The sequence below is a fragment of the Natrix helvetica genome (assembly GCF_964273705.1).
Source record: "Natrix helvetica genome assembly, chromosome: 3".
Taxonomy (NCBI): Eukaryota; Metazoa; Chordata; class Lepidosauria; order Squamata; family Natricidae; genus Natrix; species Natrix helvetica.
The window spans coordinates 98,855,151-98,875,127 of record NC_138549.1 but is presented as its reverse complement, the minus strand read 5'-3'; the positions used below and the strand labels follow the sequence as shown (position 1 = coordinate 98,875,127).

Here is a 19,977-nt window from a genome sequence, read left to right as displayed (position 1 = left end):
AGTATTCCAAGTGTGGCCTTACCAAGGCATTATAAAGTGGTATTAACACTTCACGTGATCTTGATTCTATCCCTCTGTTGATGCAGCCTAGAACTGTGTTGGCTTTTTTGGCAGCTGCTGCACACTGCTGGCTCATATTTAAATGGTTGTCCACTAGAACTCCAAGATCCCTCTCACAGTTACTACTACTGAGCAAGGTATCATCTATACTGTACCTGTGCATTCCGTTTTTGTTGCCTAAATGTAGAACCTTACTCTTTTCACCATTGAATTTCATTTTATTAGATAGTGCCCAATGTTCAAGTTTGTCAAGATCCTTCTGTATCTTAAGCCTATCTTCTGGAGTGTTGGCTATTCCTGCCAGGTTGGTGTCATCTGCAAAGTTGATGAGTTCCCCATTTATTCCCTCATCCAAATCATAGATGAAGATGTTATGTTAAGAGTACTGGGCCTAAAACAGAGCCTTGGGGTACTCCACTGCATACTTCCCTCCATGTAGGTGCAGTTCCATTGAGGACTACACGTTGAGTGCGGTTGGTCAGCCAGTTACAAATCCATCTGGTGGTGATGCTGTCTAACCCACATTCTTCTACTTTATCTAGTAGTAGGTTATGGTCTACCTTATCAAAAGCCTTACTGAAGTCCAAGTAAACTATATCGACGGCATTTCTCTGGTCCACTAATTTTGTCACATTATCAAAGAATGCAATAAGATTAGTCTGGCATGATCTGTTTTTTGACAAATCCATGTTGGCTTTTGGCTATTACTTTGTTTGCTTCTAGGTGTTTGCAAATTCGTTGCTTGATTATTTTTTCCAGAATCTTTCCTGGTATTGAGGTCAGGCTGATAGGTCTGTAGTTTCCTGGATCCATTTTTTTCCGTTTTTTGAAGATGGGAACCACATCAGCTCTTTTCCAGTCCTCTGGTAGTTCCCCGGTGTTCCAGGATCTCTGAAAGATATAATTCAGTGGTTCTGAGATCTCGTCTGCTAGTTCCTTCAGAACCCTGGGGTGTAATCCATCCGGTCCTGGTGATTTGAACTCATCTAAGGTAGACAGGTGCTCATTTACCATTTTCTTCCCTATATCAATTTGTGTTCCTAATCTGATTTTTGTGGTGCTGTTTTTGATAGGTTGGACTGTTTTATCCCTTTGTGTAAAGACAGATGCAAAACATGAGTTAAATAGTTCTACTTTCTCCATGTTGCTTGTCACCTTCTTGCCACTTTCTCCTAGCAATGGACCAATTGTTTCCTTAACTTTTTTCTTGTTTTTAACATGTTGGAAGAAGCTTTTTTTGTTAATTTTTACTTTTGTGGCAAGTCTTTCTTCATTGTGAGCCTTAGCTTTCCTCACTTCATCTTTACAGGCTCGAGCTATTTGCTGATATTCTGCCTTAGTTATGTCCCCCTCCTTCCACTTTTTATACTTACCTTTTTTGTCTTTCAGTTTGTCAGATAGTTCTTTATGCAGCCATGCTGGTTTCTTTTGGGAGCTGTTGTTTTTCTTCTTCATTGGTATTGTGTTAGACTGGGCTTTTCTAATCTCATTTTTCAAAATTTCCCAAGCTTCTTGAGTTGTTTCCCCCCTGGAGGATTCTCATCCATGGAATTTTTCCCAAGCTCTCTCTAAGTTTATTGAAATTAGCTTTCTTAAAGTCCAAGACTCTAGTTTGACTTTGTTCTACTACTTGTGTTTGCATAATGTTGAATTCCAATATTGCATGGTCACTTGCCCCCAGGGTTCCTATGGCTTCAACACCTTCTATCATTTCCTCTGTGTTAGTGAGAATTAAGTCCAATATGGCTGATCCCCTTGTTCCCTTCTCTACTTTTTGGAAAACAAAGTTGTCTGCTAGGTTTGTTAGGAACCTGTTGGATCTTCCACTTGGTGCAGAGTTTGTTTCCCAGTTGATGTCAGGGTAGTTAAAATCTCCCATTACTATTGTGGTGTGCTTCCTACATACCTTAGTTAGCTGACTAGCAAAAAGTTCATCTACTTCCTCTGCTTGGTTGGGTGGCCTGTAGTATAGACCTATGGCAATGTCATTTCCCCCACAACCTTTAATATTGACCCAAATGCATTCAAGATAGTTCTCATCATTGTTGTGCTCTATTTCTGTAGAGACGTAGTTATTTCTTATATATAGTACAACTCCACCTCCTCTTTTATTTGGTCTATTTCTTTTAAATAATTTAAATCCTTCTAGCTGTATGTTCCGTTTGTCGGTTTCATCCCACCAAGTTTCTGTAATGGCAATAATATCGTATCTGCCCTCTTTTACTTGAATTTCTAATTCGCCCTGTTTATTCCTCATACTCTGTGCATTGGTGTATAGACATTTGAGTCCATTTTGATTGACCTTGTGTTTACTGTCTACATAACCTGTGTTATGCTTGACTGCCCCTATTTTCTTGCCATTTGTGTGATTCATGCGCATGGTATGGCAATCACTATTAAATGCTTGGTTTTGCTTGACAGCAGGAGTGATAATCTTACCCACACACACATCTATGTTACATGCACTTATAACCCTATGAATTTTAGTTTGCTGGGGACAGAAATGTTCTGTATCTATTAATTCTCTGCCCCCGCTCTATAATGATATTTAACATCATTATAGGCAAAAAGAGAGCACTATGACCTTCTTGAGTGTTCTGTTGACAGAGAGGGGGAAATCTGAACCATAAAAATAAATACATAATGACATTATGAATTAACTATTACTTTAACCACTATTAAGCTACATTTTTTTCTGCTGATTCTCCTTCTCCCAAGAATCAGTACACAAACCAAATCCTGCTTTAAATTTGTTAATCAGGTGTCTGATTAAATTGTTGACTTGGGCAAGCAATAGTAATGAACACAGCCACTGTATCTTGTTGGCATTTCTACAGATCATTTACCATCAAGAGGTGGGAGGAGACGAGAAAGACATTCTTTTCAGAATTATAATGCGCTTTATGATGCTAATCTGTATCAGTGCTACATCACTTAATCTTGCTAATCCTGAAAGATTCCTTGGCAGGGTTATAAGGCAATTGATAGCTCATTTAGCCAGCGGACAGCTTGAACTTTGCACAAAACGTGGACAAAACTTATTAAAATGATCTATTTTGTTTTTCTTAAAGCGTTTGGCTGAGTGAAATGACTGTTCTTGGTAACAAAGGTTTTCAATTACCTCTGAAGGGCTTGGAATAGTTTGGATAAGGCCCCAAGGCAAAGAGAAATGAAACAATGCTATCACTCTTCAGTCAAAATGTGAAAGGCTAGCTCTCTGAAAATTTACCTCTCAGCAGCAGGCATAAGAAGCAGTCAATACAATTACAGCTGGGCTGGGTGAACTTACAGTACAGAATAAATATGAGTTCTTTTTAAAGTGTCTGACGTGGTTACCTAGTATATATGTTAACCCTTGGCACAGAGTAACGTCTTCAGAGCATACCATGCATGAAGAGGGGCACGGGGCTATTAAGTGAATCAGCATAGCAAGTAGAATGAGCAGGGCACCTAGAAGGGAAACAGAAAGAACAAATAAATATATTGCGGGGTTGACATTTTTATTATTCTGATCATTATATCCCTGCAGCTCTACAATGAAAGTTAATCACATTTTTTTTAAAGGTCTCTTTTTTAAAAAGTAGATGTTAGTCAGTTCAGCAGGGTAAACATGACTATATTTTCCATTTGGAAAATCTTAAATGACAACCAGACTATACAATAGAAAACGGAGTCAAATTCTAGACATGAACCTATCAGATTTCCATTTATGTGAGCTTTGAACTATGAATATGTGAAACATTCTTTCACTTACGGTAGGATATTCACCAATTTGGCATTAAGAGAAGCAATATATGATAGTTAAAGTATGCTATTCTTTTTTCCCCCTCCTCACTGAAAGAAAGCTTCAGGAGCTGAAAAAAGCATTTAATAAAGCATGTTTTATTTATTTTAAATTCTTTTTATTTATTAAATTTGTGTGTCGCTTATCTCATGTCTAAGCGACTCTAGGTGGTTTTAACATTCATGAAGGTGCTATCAAATTTTAGATAGAAAAGTAATTTAAACAATGAAAAAATTATGTTTATTCATAAAGGAGTAATATTGTTCACAGATTCAAGCAGACCATTGAAACTGAGCAAATTAAAAACATAAGGGGAAAAAATCTGTTTGATAAACCCATGGGTTTATTTACTCTAAATTCTTTTAATATATAGCTTCTCCTAAAAACTGAGACTACAGTGAGTGGTGGGTTTCCATTTTTTTTACTACAGGTTGCTCATGCATGTGCACGTACTCAACGCTTTTCCGCATGTGCAGAAGTGTCTCAGCAGGTGGGCAGAGCCTCCCGTCGCCACTACTACCGATCCTGACTGAACCGGGAGCAACCCACCTCTGACTACAGCAAAAGTGGATTGCTGCGGGTACAGCGGTTGCTGCGGGTACATAGCAGTAGTGGCCGAGAACAGCTGAGACCGTATCAGTATGGTGGCTCGTTTGGCCCACCTGCCCGCCTGCGCTCTATAGCTTGTTTTTATGGCAAACGGCAAAGTGCGCACGCGCGCACAGCGTCCGGTGCCTGCGTGAGCCCCAACAAACAGCTAGTTGTCGCAGGAGTAGTGGATTGCGCATGCATGTGAGCGCACATTCAGCACGTGCACGAACAGACTACAATCAGTGTACCGGTAGTGACGGTAAGAGCAACCCACCACTGGACTACAGTGTAAGGTGAAGGCAAAGCCTTACTGCAGGACTTCTTACAATGTCACATACTGAAAGCTTCCTCTAGCTATCTATTTTGCTGAATGGTACTTGTCTGTTTTGTTTTAAAATCAATTAAGCCAACAGTCAGCATCATATGCTGTGTCTATGAAATCCATGGGCAAAAATATATAGAATTGTTTTATTTTGTCTTCCAATTCATTTCATTAGATGATGCTCAATGTTAGTATTATAAGAGCAGGAGCACAATTTCACCGTGCTTTTTTTTTATACAATGCATAATTTTAACCCTTTTTCCTATACCTATCTCAAACATAATTGTTGTGTCTTCAAACATAACACTTCAATCTTACTTTATAGATGATTTATAGATGATTGCTGCTTTCTTCACTTTTTCCAAGTCTTCCATATTCTTTTTGAAATGAGGGAACAAGAATGGTACACTACAATGCTATACTATAAATTATATCTGTTCCTATCCATTTATTTTCCTTCAATTTTCTAATAATAACCAGTACATAGAATTTCCCCTTTTCGGCCACTTCTACAAAGCAAATTGATATTTTCAAGGGCCTCTTTCTAAACCCTTTATTGCAAAGTGTTATAGACAACTGGGACTCATCCATACATGTGTAAAATTACACTGTTATGGCTATTTGCTTGAATGTGTATTTTATATTCTCATTTTCTTTCAGGTCACTGTCACCATGGATCCTGTAAAACAATTCTTTTCAGTAGTTTGAACTGAAGAATCATTTAGTGAAGTTCACAGAAAGATACATCCCTCCATAATCACTAAAAAGTTCCTATGGAAAATTATGGTCTATTCTAAGTAATGTGGGAGAAGACGATAGAGTTGATGGGAAAGAAAGAATCAACCAAAAATGATATTGGATTATAAAATAGGCAGTTCTACTCTCTTCTGCATTACTCTCATATAATTCAGGGAAACAATTCACCCACCCAATCTCCCAGGGACTTGTAAATGCCTCCAGGATAGAGAAGATAACAAGAATATTTTCTTAACTTCTTTAAGCCAAGCTACCTTGAGATCCAAGCAAGTAGTCTTCAAAATTATAAATATCAGTTTGCAAAATATGAAAGGCATTGTCAAACATTGATATTGTTATTGCCTTGCTGCATTTGCAGGGAAGACCTGAGTTTTCTGAAGTAGTGTCCAAATTAGAAGAATGCCTGTGCAACATAGAGGTAAGAACAAAATCTGTTTGTTACTAAATATGGGTGGCTAATTTTGAACAATAAGCAATGATTCATCAATTGTTTACTGAAAAAAATCAGATACACTTTTGAGATATTCTACTCTGTTTTCTGTGAAACCTAAGCTATTTGTTTTCTTTGCAAACTAAGCAATTTGATGAAAAAGAAGTATAATAAATGCTATAACAAAGGGGAGAAAAGCTAGGTCATCATAATTGGAAATACCTAAAACCCTCATTATTTTTCTTGGCTGAAAACAAGGAGTAATTCTGAAAATTGAAGGGGATTTGGGGGGGAGGGGATCATTTTCTCTAATGTTATTAGCAATCTTATTTTTAAAATCCCTTTGTCACTTTTGTAAGAACATTTTTTTCAGGTTTCTTAGGCATTGTAAAAACCTACATAACTTTTTAACTGCAACGGTTAGGAAAATGAGTGTATACACCCCAGGCATCCATACTGTATATATTTCCCTGCTGATTATAACAATATTGTTATTTAATCAGGGAAAAAAACAGCCAATCTGAGTGTACCCTTCTTGGCCAATATCTGATTCCTCTGCTGATCTAGCCAATAAGTGATCAGCTACTAGAAATCCTTGGCTTTTCAGTTTTACTTTTTTTTAAAAGTCCCTTTATTTTCTCCACGGAAACATGTTCTTTTTTTAAAGCAAATTGGGAAGAGTCTTATTGATCCACTTTCTGACATATCTCTACAAGACATCTCTCTATTTACAGAATGTCTCTTCACTCAGTCTGTCATGCTGCCATTAGACTGGAAGACCAGGTGAAAGGCGCTGAATCAAACTTTGTCTCCAATGGTTTCATATAGTCATATTATACAATGCCATCGGTCCTGTTGTGTGACTTGTTGCTACAAATGAAAATTCCCTATTAGCAAAAAAAAAAAAAAAAAAAAAGCCAGTGACAGCAACACAGGAAAAGAGGACCAAGTATGGTAGACCAGATATAGTTAAGGGTGTCCTCTCTGATGTTCTCTCAAAATGCTCATCAAATGGACAGAATCCCCTCTCTGGTTACATCCCAAGAAATCAAAAGGCAGTCAGAGTAACAATAACTGTTACAAGACTGATGTAACAAAATTCAGCTATAATCTACTAGGGAAAAAAAATCTAACTCATGCATTTTATACCTATTTAAATTTTTGCCTTCTCTTCAGCAATAACTTTATGGGAGTTCAATTTAAATTTAGAGACAAACACAAAATAGTTTGTCTCAGAAGCAACTGCCTGCGAAGGCTCCTGGATTGGGGCTGAAAGGCGAAAGTGGAAGCAGTATGCTCCGTCCCATAGTTGGGTAGACCAGGTTGCCCTGATAGACTGGTCTCACCAGAAAAACACTTAACTTTATGGGAGAAGCATACTGGAATTATTAGATCAAGTTAAGATAAAATGTGTCCTTTGTCTTCAAATCTCTGTAGAAAATCATTCTAAAATGAAGTCTCAAGAAATAAAACAGATAAATCTATAATTTATGCTACATCGTGATGACTAAACTATCTTACATTTACCAGTCTTCATTCTTATAACCACTAAAGTGATCCAAGAGATAAGAGTTTGGATTAACGTTGTAGCGTGGACATGAGTACATGAGCAGAAAGTTTTTTTCCCAGCTAATCCCCTAGACCACACCGAAGCTCCTAGCTAAATAAGCTTAATTAACCAAATGTGATTAATGTAATTTAATTAGCACAAGCAAGGTATATTTGCATCTCTTCAGGAGAGCTTACAGGCAATTTAATTCAAAGTATTCCATTTTTAAAAATATTGTACGCAGTATCTTAATGAAGTTGCTTTCAGGATTACACTATGAAAGAATCCAAATACTAGAGTTAATGAACTATAGTTAATCAGCAATACCATCAAAGTGCCAAGCTCTGTGGTGCCACCGTCACTTCTTCCACACCACTGGAACATTATCAGAACTGCAGATCATAAAGCAGAAGTCCTGAGCATGGAAATAGCAAAGACTATTGAGCCTCTGATTGTTATTACATCATTTAATGATATAAGAAGCACAGTAAGCTTTTTTTTTTTAAAAAAAAAAACCTGGTGTATTTGAAAGTACTGTGTCTTTAAATTTCTCTTTAGAGTGTGGTGAAATGTAACCTGGATTCCCAGGACAAAGCAGCTGCATTCCAGAGGAGCAATAGACAGCAAAGTTTACATAGTTTGGTTGGGAGACAGAGGGTCAAGATAGTTCCTCTCTAGAATTCTCAGAGTATATCTTTAATGATGCAAAATGTTGCTCTAGTTCAGGAGTGTTGAAGTCGCAGTGTCACATTGTCATAACATGACATATTGTGACTTTTTTCTCCTTCCCTAAACCGGGAGTGGGCATGGCCAGCATGAGATGCATCCAGCCCGAGGACCACGAGTTCGATACCCCTGCTCTCTGTCTATAGGTGAGGAACAATAATGGAAATGGTTCAAAAGTAACCTCGTGTGTCTTTCTTGCTTTTGGACCCTGACATCAGCGTCCTAATTTCCTAATTTCAGACATGTAGAACTGGGGCCATATCTTCTTGTCTAAGGCAAGACTAGAATGCATGATCTTCCCATTTATATCCTGGCCTTTAACCAAAGTTGCTCCCTTCCAAGGCCTTATTATTCCTTTATGGTGGCACAGTGGTTAGAATGCAATACTGCAGGCTAATTCTGCCAAATGCTAGCAGTTTGATTCTCACTGGCTCAACCTTCCCTCTTGCCAAGAGCGGTAAAATGAGGACCCAGATTGTTGGGGGCAATATGCTGACTCTGTAAACTGCTTAGAGAGGGCTGTAAAGCATTGCAAAGTGGTATATAAGTCTAAGTTCTATTGCTATTACTATCATTCTTGATTTTGAACCCACGTTTTCGTATTTCGTATAAAAGGATATCTTTCACTAGGGCAAAGGGAAGGAAAAAAATGGACTGAATATTTTCAAAAATAAATGGTTGAGCTGGCCAAAGTTGACTTCAGTGTACAACTGATAAATATTGGTGCAGTGTAAGCATGTTCAATTTTAGCAACCACTTCCTAGAAATATCACCTGTGTATGTTCATTAGAAAAGTTTCCAAGGTATTTCACCATTCTTAAGTGGGAGGATCAGAATGCTGGCTCCCAGTATCCATTTTACTTTTCAAGTTCTATTGGCAGCAGGTGATAATATAGAGGTAGGCAATTAATTTCCCAAGGAATCACATGAGGAACTGGGATTTTTGTGGAGGACTGTACCCATAGTTCCCAGATATGCTCACCTGCAAGGCCACGCTTTGACCAAGGCAGTGGTGAGTGGCCAAGCCCAGGTCTCCTCACACAATGACTACCTCTGCCATCTCCTCAGGCTGCTGCAGGTGAGGAGCGAGCACTGTATGGGTACAGAAAAGCTCTTTCTTTCCTCACCCTTCTGTGGCCACCAGCTGACTGAAAGAGCAACATGACAAAAACACAAAGCTAGACCCAATTTGGCATCTTCTCCTGCCCCTGCAGTATACTACCTTACATATGATTTCTAATTGATCTCACGTGGGCTGGATAGGGTTAGCCCAAGGGCCGGATGTGGTCTGGATGCTGTAAAATATTCAGGTCATATTATGTGAGGCTGGAAATACTTTGGGGAGGGTTCGGTGTATGTATTTCTTGGTTGGAGGTCAGTGAAGCAATATTGCACTTTCAACTGCCACCTCAAAAACAGTTCACTATTCTAATGCACTGACAACCGTTCGTCTGAATTCCAATCCAGGAGGGCAGCTTGTATACATTTCAAGGCAAAATAAGAGGAATATTTAGCTAGCCAGGCATTATGTTAACGAAAGAATGCAAGATGGAGTTCCAATGTCACATAAAGGGGTGTTAAGCAGAATCTTAGTCAGTCATGTATACTGAAGCCTGAAGATTCTTCGGATTTGTGTCTCCCTTTTCTTTTCAGGAAATAAAATGTGATTTTTGATATTGCTTCTTAAAAAATGCTGTGTCATAGGACAGCAGTTTTATGCTACTTCTTGGATGTGTTTATTGTCTATATTTGAAAAACTTCCTTCTGGTATACAAGCATAAAAATTAAATTATCCATTATTGCCACCCTACAGAATCTTTTTAATAATGTAGGTAAGAGGCTGTATTCAGTGATTTTCCTGCTTAGGCAGTCATCTCTTTGACATTAAGTGGATTTAAAAAAATAAATAAATAAATAAATAAACAGGTTTTCACTAAGAAATTATCTTTTTAATAAGAAAATGTGCAAATTACAATTCTTTGCCCTGTGGATGGGAGAGTATAGGATAGCAGTCCCAATGGAAAGAAAATTGCTCTATTTATGCTGTAGTGTAATTATCTGGAAGTTTGTGGTCATGTATGTGTTATCTAAAAGGGTGGCTGTTCGGTGGTTTGAATCCCTAGCGCTACATAATAAAGTGAGTTCCCATTACTTGTCCCAGCTTCTGCCAACCTAGCAGTTCAAAAGCATGTAAAAATCAAAGTAGAAAAATAGAGACCACCTTTGGTGTAAGGTAACAGTGTTCCGTGCGCCTTCGGCATTTAGTCATGCCGGCCACATGACCACAGAGACATCTTCGGACAGCGCTGGCTCTTCGGCTTTGAAATGGAGATGAGCACCACCTCCCAGAGTCATGAATGACTAGCACATATGTACGAGGGGAACCTTTACCTTTATGTGTTATCTAGGCTAAAATGATATACTACTAAATCTGTTGTGTCTATTTGTCTGTAACCTTCAATTGCGTGAAACAGTGCATCACAAGGCAACAATTTTTGAAGGAAGGTAGCTCAGGTGGCTAACTAACAGAATTCCAGGACCCATTACTCCCATGGCAATAACACTTAGGAAAGTTTTGGCTGCTTCATTGCCACTGTGCTGTTGCTACTTCAGCACTGCCATAGTCAGCCACAGTCACATGATCGTCATTTCCATTACTCTCGGCCAGCTTCTCACAAGTCAGTGGGGAAGCCAGCAGGATGTATAAGCTTGGCTATGATTGTTGATGCTTCCTGTCAACTTCCCACAAGCAAAATCTTTCACTGTGGGAAGCTGGCAGGGAGCGTCAGCAATGGGGAAGACTTCAAACAAGCTCTCAGGTTGATCAGGTAATGCTCCCTCCATCTGTGCTCTCTCCCTCTGTGCTCCTGCTATGCCAGCTACTTTCACATTCCTACACATCATTCCTGACCCATGTTGCATACCTCTAAGCCCTCACCAACCTTCACCCTATGCCCATACATTTTCCTTGGCCAGCACAGCATCTTTCAGATACCCCGTGCATCCTTCCTGACCTGTGCCAGACCGCTTACATCCTCCCCAATTTGTTTGACAGTTCTTGCCTTCCACCTTCCCGACTCATGCTGCAACCCTGTGTGCCCTCCTCACACCATGTGGCACCTCTCACGCATCCTGGTACCCTTCACAACTTGTACAGCAACTTCCCTATGCTCTCTTCTTGGAGACATGCCAGGATGGGGAATGGGAGTATAGTTTTTCTTGCAGTGCCTCACTCTTCCCCCACTTACCCAGCAAAGTGGCAGGCAGTTCTGTGGCTCATCAAAGGAGAAGTAGTGATTTATGATTCTCCCTGTCAGCTTCCTACAAGCAATACAAGCTGGAAGTCAAAAGTCACTCCCACTTGCAGTACTTTGTTTCGCTATGGTCCTTTGGTTTTCCTGTTAAAGTAAGGCAATATTTCCAAAAGGAAAACCCAATGGGTTATGGGTTGCCTTGTATTCACTTAAATGTCTACTTAAATCACATCATTGGAAGGTGGAAAAGACTGGTTTTGTGGTGACTGGAAGCAACATATTTATAGTTCTAAACAATGAACAACCATCCCCAAATCTGCATGCGTTAGATGCAGAGGAGGTATTCAGCCAGTTTGGACCGGCTCACCCCAACCGGTAGTGGAAATCACGGGTGGGCCTGCCCACCCACCCACCCGGCCTGGCTCTATGCCATCCTATTTAGGCACGGAAGGCACGCACATGAGCAAAGCGCATGCACGGAAGGGGCACCTGCACCTGCAAAGTGAACAGATGCGTGCGAGGCAAACTGGCGGTAACAAAATGTGAAACCCATCGCTGGTTAGATGGGTAATCATATCTTGTAAATAGTTATTGCAATAAAGAAGTATGATTTTGGATCACATACACTTTGTATAAATAATATTATAGCATCTTGTTTCAATGTTTGAGCATGAGACTCCTCGAAGTGCTCCACAAAGGACGCATCTTGTCTAGGAACCACCCAAAATACTATTGGGTCTTCAAACAACCAGCCAAATAACATCCAATAAATAGCAATAGCACTTAGATCTACATAGCTTTTAGTGCTTTATAGCATTCTGTGAGTGGTTTACAGAGTCGGCATATTATCCCCCAACAATCTGGGTCCTTATTTTACCGATCTCAGAAGGATGGAAGACTGAGTCAACTTTGTGCCCATCAGGATCAAACTCCAGGCTGTGAGCAGGTTTAGCCTGCAATACTACATTCTAACCACTGCACCACCTTATTATTATAAATAAATAATAATAAATGTAAAGAAATTCTTATTTATAATAATTTATATAATAAATAATGTATAATAAATAAAAAATAACAAAAAAATAAGATTAATCAATAAAATAACATCCAATAAAAGTACTCTAACTCCTCTTATTTAACAGTGACTATAATCTTGGATCACTTTGGGGGCACACTAGGCTAATGTGCATCACAAAAGCATTCTAATATCTCCTTACTAAGCAGAAATCTAGCAGAAAGTGGCATACTCTATGCAATTAATTCCTTTCTCCTGTCGGAGTATAACAAAAGGGAATTTGGAAACTAATATTTATAATAGTTTAGTTCTTTCTTTCTTTCTATATTGTTAAATAACAAAGAGTAAAGACTTTGGCACTCAACTCAGAAATACAAATCCTTTCTCACCTTGTTAAAATAATTTTAATATACATTGGAGGTTTTTTTAGTTAATTTCTCGTCAATCGCTACTGAGCTATAACTATATAATCTCACTTATTGATATTAAATTTCTGTAGCAACTGTGTTTTTCCCTTTTGCATGTTCCTTTTCCTTCTTATTTTTTAAGAAATGAGTAATAAGTAAATTGTATATATACCCATACACACACCTTCCTCCCTTTAGTGCTATACTACCTAGAGTATTGCCTTTCTCAGGTGTAATGCACATGTCAAATGTTGTTTTATACTTGAGTAAAATTCCATTTTCTACTTTATACATACATAAAGCTATTTTAGCCTTGTGTAAAATCCCATTTCACACTTTGTCATGCATTTAACACATTTTACACATAGAACTAATTCCCTTCCAATTTATCGTACATTTAGATTTAACAGACACCCATCCCATTATTCTGTTAAATTGAGAGTTTCTTTCATTCTGATTAACTTTACATGAAACTGAATTGGTAGATGGCAAAAATTTTAAAAACAATAATTACATTTTCTCAACCCTACAGAAGAAACTTCACATGACATGCTAGTATTAACTTAAGCATTAAAAAGTTGCAGCTCTATTATTTTATTTATTTAATCAACATTTGGGCTTGCCTGTTCTAATGATTTGCCTCACTCTTTCTGTGATGCAATTGCCATACACTTTCCAACTATCCAATAAATTGAAGTCATTGTTTTTAAATATATTGCTATAAGAAAGATGTGGGAAATGATCTCATTGCAGTAATAAATATAGCAATACTGTTGTGTCCATCACAAAGAAACCATACTTTTTAAAAATAGCTGATCAAAGAAGACTGATTTACACTCTGTCTTTGCAATAAGAGAGAGGACTTAAATCTTTGGATCCAAAAAAAATACAGCAAAAGATTTTCCAAGCCCCAGATTACAAAGGCCCTCCTCCATTAGACAAAAACTGGCATGACACCATCAATGGAAATAGCTGAAGACATTATCAAAAGCATCTGTGACACATAGGAGGGATATGAGGACTTTGGGGTTGTCATAAATAAGTACTGATAATGTCCTCTTCCTTATACCCAGCTGATGTCACCAGCCTCCAGCAACAGCAGTGGTTCCTTGTCACCATCCTCCTCGTCAGACTGCCTACTCACCCGGGGATGCCCTGGACGCAGCCATGTTGCTGCTTTGCGTAGCCGTTTTGAACTGGAATACGCCCTGAATTCAAGAGCTCATGGGACGTGGTCCCAAAGGTAAGCATGAAGACCACATGGATTCCTCCCTTAGTCTGTGGGATTCAAAGAACTGCCTGACCTGTTCTTGACTAGTCAAACTGCTGTTAGCACCCCCATTAAGGAACAAGATGCTTGAAAGCATCACAGAAACAAAACACTCGGTAGTAATTTTCCTTTGTAAGCTAGAAGGTCCAAAGCATTCTATCAACAAATCAGCTTTAAATTTGGGGGTCTTCCAAATGTCTCCCTGCTTTTCCTGCTCAGACTTCCCTCCCAGGTTTTCTGCATAAGCAGTCAGTCCTTATATATTTGTTTGTTTGGACATTCCCATAACTCCATTGTTTGCACATCATCTTCATTTTTCTTTCTTCCCCAACTCTGTATAAGAAATTCCTCTTTCCTGGAAAGCCATAGGGAAGAGATGTTCCTTTTGCCCTGACTGAGTCAAAGAAGCCCATCAGGTCATAGCTGTTTGTGTTTGGGTGGCCTTGCTCTATAATGCCCCTAATCATCTTATGCCGTTGATGTATGGTATATGGAAATGACCTTGGGAGACAGGAGATTGGTACTATCAAACTTGTAAGATTGATGTCAGCCTTCTCAGGTAGAGCAGACAGGATCAGATGAGTTAATTCTGCTTTATTAGAAGGCTACATTAACAGAATCTTGCAAGTCTGAAGGTACAAATCTCACTCCATCGGTTTTATAGTCTAGAGCAATGGTGGCTAACCTTTTTGTTGTCACATGCCGAAAGCATAAGAGTGTCACAGTGTGCCCACACCCATAATGCAATGCACGTGCAACACCCCCAGGTGCCCTGCCCCCTGTGCATTCTCAAATGACCCCCCACGTTCCACGTGCATGCATGTGTGACCCCCTGTTTTGAGCTTAGCAGGTCTCCCTGCAGCCTTCTGGGACCAAAAACAAGCCACGGGGGGTGCACTGCACCCCCTGCGCATGCACGTGTGATTCCTACATGCGCCTTGCCCCCACGCAGAGACCTGAAAATCAGCTGGCCGGCAAGAGGCGCACGTGCATGCATGGTGGAACTAAGCTGGGGTGACAGCTCACATGCCCACAGAGAGGGCTCTGCGTGCCACCTGTGGCATGCATGCTATAGGTTCACCATCACAGGTCTAGAGATTAGGGAGATTTGTTTCTGAGTTTCTTTCTCTCCTCATTAGGCAGATGTGGCCCATGTCCTCTCTTATCTGATTGTTGTCTAGGCAGCATCATTTAACCCATTCCAATCAACCATTCATCTGACAAGGTCATTCCCACGTATCATGACAATTTGTGTGATATTATTTGCTCTGATTGTTGGAGCTCAAAGCAGTCGATTTTCCATGAGAAATAAGACTAAGCAAAATTCAGGATGATATTTGAAAAATGTACTCAAAATGGAAGTCCTGGGGCTGGCAAGAAGTAGAGAGAAACCTATAGGAGAAGAAAGGAAAGTGACTGAAAATCAAATCACCAGCTGAATAGGACCTCAAATAGAAAGTGGTTGAGGAAGAGTTAACTCCAGAAATCAAAAAAATTAGCATAGTGTAAATTTTGGGGAAAGAGATTATATCCTTTGAAATTGGCAATCCTGGGACAATTGAAGACAGGAATCAGTTTTCAGGGAATTTGGTGGAGAAAGCAGCAAGGCTTTATTATTATTTTTAAAAAAGGAAAGCTGTTAACTTGTTTGACTTTTTGACAGAAATGGAGACTTTGCTAATATTGTTGCTACATGTCTTTCAAATAGATCAGTACAAAGTTTTTATTTATTTATTTATGTATTTACTTACTTACTTATTAGATTTTTATCCCACCTTTATTTTTTTTATAAATAACTCTAGTGCTGAAAATGAATAACACTCTCTCCTCCTCATACTTTCCCACAACAATAACCCTGTGAGGTAAATTGTGCTAAGAGCAAGTGACTGACCTGAAGTCATTCAGCCAGTTTTTCATGCCTAAAGCCGAACTAGAATTCACAGTCTCCTGGTTTCTAGATCAGCACCTTAACTAGTATGCCAAACTGGCTGTCCTATGATGTCAACCTTGGTTTAGTCCTATTGTTATAACTTGCTGAAGCTGTTTACAAAGTGTTCTTGGTGTCATTATAACAGAAAAGGATAAAAGCCACAACCAGAATTAAGATGCTATACCTACCATTGATTCTGGACATTTTCCCAATAGCGAATTAAAAGTATCTTCATAGCATCCTCCTTCTCTTGCTGAAGTGATATAAAGCTTTTTCTCATTACTCTTTTCTCTTGTTATTTTGAAGCCTCAGTAGTTGAATGACTCTGGAAAATGCTAAGTCACAAGTAGGAAAATAATCTCTAGCTTCACTTACCATTTATCATCCTGCTTTTGCCCCACCAATTCCAATGGCCTCAATCTATTCTTGAAAGCAGTTCTTTAAAATTCCTTTAAAAATGTAATTGTGCTTTTAGATTTGTTACCACAACAGCAGTGGAACTAATATATTTTTTTTTTCATGATAGATCTAGAAAGCCTGCTATGTAATGACATAAATGACTACAGAATTTTATATAAGATGTTCTTCATCCTTGTAACAGTGCCATAATTTGCATTGGAAAAGGAATTGATGGGCTTTGGTGCCTCACATCAATCTAGACCAGAGGTGGACTTCAACTCTCAGAATTCCTGAGCCTGCATGGCTGGCTCAGGAATTCTGGGAGTTGAAGTCCACAAATCATAAAAGGGCCATCGTTCCCCACCCCGATCTAAACAAACCAATGTTTAGACAAACCAATCTGAATTGAATAAGAGCGGGGAGCAATATCACTGTGCTTCAGAGATTCCAGCTGCTGAAACATCTTGTTGCATAACACTGTGGGCCTTGGGAGATGTTAATGCCATAATTTTCATTTCGTGGGGCAGGAGAAAGTGATTTAATTATAACTATGGCAACAAAGGAGTCTCTTTAGCCCATTAAGTGCTATATTGATTTTACTGAAATATCTAGCAATAAAGATCCCAGGTAGACATATAATTTAGTCTTAATACAGATTAACAGAGTTGGAAGGGGACCTGGTAGGTCACCTAGTCCAACACCCACCCACCCCCGCCCAAGCAGGAGACCCTACAGCAGTCTCTTCTTGAAAGCCTCCAGTGATGAAGCTCCCACAACTTCGGAAGGTCTTCTTTAAAGAATCATCTGCCACCCTTTTTCAAGAGATGAGCCCAAACCATTTCATTTCCTTAGTTCATGTGCTAGTACTACAGTGTCAGTAATGTACTCTGAGCATGAGTCAAATGTTGATATCGTAGCATAATATCGTTCAACTTGAAGTAAATCCAAAGCTATAAGCCATACATGAAGAAATGCAGCATAGCTTTATGTCTGTGGATCTGGGGGAAGATCTCCTTTTGATAATCACACAAGGGGCTAGAACAACAACAAATTTGTGAGGAAAGCCACAAGATTCAGGGAGTATTAGAGGATTTTATATTAGTTCCCCTTTCATGCTGCAGCATGTAATAGATTTGCATGAAAGAATAAGCAAGTGACACATTTAGGTTATACTATGGATGCCCAAGAGGGTGAAGAAAGTAGTTATCACAGCAGCTTCCCTGCTACTGTAATTTAATGTTCACAACAGTGCGCCACCCAAGCTCATTAGCTGGTTGAAATGGGTTCCTGCAGAACCCAAAGGGTTGCAGAAGAGTCCCCCCCCCCTCAAATGCTATGCAGTACAAATTAACTAACTCCAGTCCTATAAATAAAACATTGAAAGAGTTACACGGAGGCAAAATATAAACTAAAATGAAGATGGTTTCTGCAGATTCAGTGGTTTTTTTTCCAATTATACAACATACTGATGATTAATGACCTAGCTTTCAAATGACAATGGTTTCTCCAGGCTTTAATTTTTTTAAAAAAACATACAAATTGAGAACAGGAGTGACTCAGTGCTGTGTGCTCACAACTGTTGCAGTATGTTGTTACACCCTTCGCCTCTCCGAGCTCATCTGAGTTGCACAAACTACAAGGCTGCACACAATGACGAAGGATGTTTGCCTGTGTGCCTAAAACCCACATATAGAGTTAAGGAGGTGTGAAATTACTTACTTCATCCTTCTGTAAATATTTTTGTTAGTAAACTTACAGTGGCCCAATAGCACATGAGCCTCTCCTTGGGATGTAGTTGCAGTATGTGGAGAGAACGAGAAATTGACTGATGGACTAAGCATACGCAAAATGCAAATGCATCCCAGTTGTCTACTTCTGCCAAATGTACTAGCACACATGTGCATATATATGCTTATCTACATATTCCGATTTTATTATGGTGTTACTGATGCTATTCCAACCCTGAGAATTGAACAGGGTGTGGATGGTGCTGTTGGATTATTCATCTTGTGATTCATTCCTGTCTGGCATCTGACCACAATTCAAATATATTCAGGCCCTTTTTTTTCCTTCCCCAAACCCCTAGCCTCACAATGTTGCCTTCATCCCAGCACTGATCTGAAAGTTATTACACCTGGTCTCTTTTTTGAAAGGGGCAAGATAGAACACACCAAGATTGTCTAATCCAGTGCAACCATCCAGATTCCTACAATTTCCCAGCCCCATGAGAACTTATCAGCACAGATGGTGACGGTGACCCATCTGCAAACTTCCCAGTTTGGCTTAGCATATGGATGTGTTTAGAAGAGGTGGAAGATGAGACTCCTGGCTTGTTATCTTCAGGGGTACTCAGGAATGGTGGGTTAATGTTGTTAAAGGAAACATTATTGTAAATGAAAAGGTTCTTCAAAAGAGAGCTCATGGATGCAGAACTGGCTTCACCCAAGCAGAAGGGGAGTAGAATTGGAAATTTGTTCATGTTGGGCATGACTGCTTTATCACGGCCATGCTACCACTCACCATGCTTGTGTATTCATCAAAGTCTGGCACTCCACAAGCAATTCCATCAACAGGCAGATTGACCTACAACCAGACTACCAACCTCTTAGAATCCATATCAACCACACAGCCAGAGACAGCACCGACCCTCAACTAATCCACACCAGCTCCCCACAACCAGCACTTCACTTCCCAATGACCCTCATGTGATGTAACTTCCCCATCACAAGATCCATCACAAGACTCTCACTGATGACTCACACCTCACAAGACCCATCATAAGATCCTAAACAGTAACAGATTTGGAAGGCACCTTGGAAATTATCTAGTCCAACCCCCTGCTCATGCAGGAGACCTGTACTAGGGATTTGAACCGCCAACTGCCGACCTCTCTGATCAGCAAGCTCACCTGAAGCTTTTATAAACAACAGAACAGAATCCAGAGGTGGTATCCAGCTGGGAATGGGGATTTAGTAGTATCCTTCCCCCAGGAGTGGGGAGGGAATGGGGATTTTGCAGTATCCTGCCATGCCCACCAAGCCATGCCCACAGAACCAGTAGTAAAACATGTTTAATTCCACCACTGCTGACATCCCCTAAACTCTGCTGAAGATGTTACCTAGCCTGGTAACAAAATGTTCATAAATCAACCGACAAACTCAGAGAATGAACCTTCACCCTCATCCTACACCCAGGCTACAGATATTCATCACTATGACTGCTTTAAATGAAACATGTTAGCTCACATAAAAGAATCTTGGAATAATATTTAGATCCAGTTTGGGGGAGAAAACCATGGTCCTTTGCACAAGTAGTCTGTATTCCACACAGAAGAGCCAGTCTTCTGGGAGAGGGGGCGGTCTATAAGTGTGAATAATAAAATAAATAAAATAAATAGTCTGTAGTCATTGCTAAATGTATAACATTCTGTCTCTTAGATAACTGATTGACTTGCCCTTTTGCTTTCATGGTTTTATGTGTGAGC

The 19,977-nt window shown here is 39.5% G+C and overlaps 1 protein-coding gene across 1 annotated transcript in view; it reads left to right on the top strand.

The window, feature by feature from the left end:
* The window catches only part of LOC309389177 (serine/threonine-protein kinase TNNI3K), a 239,013-nt gene that overhangs the window by 202,301 nt on the left and 16,735 nt on the right, over window positions 1–19,977 (top strand). Inside the window, exons 22-23 of the mRNA XM_081947217.1 lie at window positions 5,872–5,931; window positions 13,968–14,137. Of these exons, the coding sequence (XP_081803343.1) occupies window positions 5,872–5,931; window positions 13,968–14,137 (230 nt within the window). The remainder of the gene's footprint in view (window positions 1–5,871; window positions 5,932–13,967; window positions 14,138–19,977) is intronic.